Genomic DNA, 1,269 nt, shown 5'->3' with positions numbered 1-1,269 from the left:
TGACCTACAGGAGTGTGAGATTCTGTATTGTTCTAGGCCACTAAATTTGTGGTAATTTGTTATAGCAGTAATAGAAAACTGACAAAACTTTATTTAGGTCTCTGGAAAACATCACCTCCTTAGACAGGCCTTTTGTAATATATGTATCTACAATAATCTTTATTCTATTACTCTAACAATTTGCCCCTCTATTTTTCTTCTTCTTCTTCTTCTTCTTCTTCTTCTTCTTCTTCTTCCTCTTCCTCTTCCTCTTCTTCTTCTTGGAAATTTTATTTATTTGAGAAAGAGAGAGAAGGTGCAAGCACTAGCAGGGGAGGGGCAGAAGAGAGGGAAAGGGTGAATCCAAAGCCGGCATGAGCAGGGTAGGGGCAGAAAGAGAGGAAGAGAAAGAGAATCCAAAGCAGGCTCCACACTGTCAGAACCCAGCCCGACATGGGGCTCGATTTCTCGAACCCCAAGATCATGACCTGAGCCAAAGAAATCAAGAGCTGGACACATAAGTGACTGAGCCACCCAGGCACTGTGCCCCCTGCTTTTCTTCTTAATGACTAGCATTACTTAAGATTATATGATCTGTTGCCTTTCTCTCTCCCGGCCATCGTGGCAGCTGCTTTTGGTTGGGTCCCTCCCGCACCAAAGGCAGGAAGATGGTGGCTGCAAAGAAGACGAAAAAGTCACCAGAGTCCATCAACTTTAGGCTCCAACTCGTTATGAAAAGCGGAAAGTACATGCTAGGGTACACGCAGACTATGAAAATGATTAGACATGGCAAAGCGAAACTGGTCATCCTTGCCAACAACTGCCCAGCCTTGAGGAAAGCTGAAATAGAAAACTACGCCATGTCGGCCAAAACTTGTGTTCATCACGACAGTAGAAATGATACTGAATTGGGCCCAGCATGTGAGAAATACTACAGAGCGTGCACAGTGACGATTATTGATCCAGATGAGTCTGGTATCAGTCGAAGCACACCAGAACAGACTGGTGAAAAGTAAATCACGCAGAATTTTTCTTTATTAAGACCAGAGCTTGTTAGAAAACAAAACAAAATTATATTACTTGTTTATTGTTTTTCTCTCTCTTCAACAACATAATATGAGCTCAATGAAGGTGGTGAATTTGTTTATGATTCTGGACGCCACCCACAACCTTGAACAACGTCATGCACATGCTAAGTGGCACTCAAAATAATATTGCACGAACGAATGAATGAATGAATGAATGAATGAATTTCAATTACATAAGGATGAGTGCCAGGTACTCTAGTGG

The 1,269-nt window shown here is 42.2% G+C and overlaps 1 protein-coding gene across 1 annotated transcript; it reads left to right on the top strand.

The window, feature by feature from the left end:
- The first annotated feature begins 647 nt into the window (after positions 1-647).
- Positions 648-995, top strand: LOC122205607 (60S ribosomal protein L30-like). Its single transcript, XM_042914137.1, has one exon. The coding sequence runs from the start codon at positions 648-650 to the stop codon at positions 993-995; it is 348 nt and encodes a 115-aa protein (XP_042770071.1).
- The last annotated feature ends 274 nt before the right edge of the window (positions 996-1,269 follow it).

This window comes from Panthera leo, chromosome D4 (assembly GCF_018350215.1).
Source record: "Panthera leo isolate Ple1 chromosome D4, P.leo_Ple1_pat1.1, whole genome shotgun sequence".
Lineage (NCBI taxonomy): Eukaryota > Metazoa > Chordata > Mammalia > Carnivora > Felidae > Panthera > Panthera leo.
This window is presented reverse-complemented; position numbering and strand designations above follow the sequence as displayed.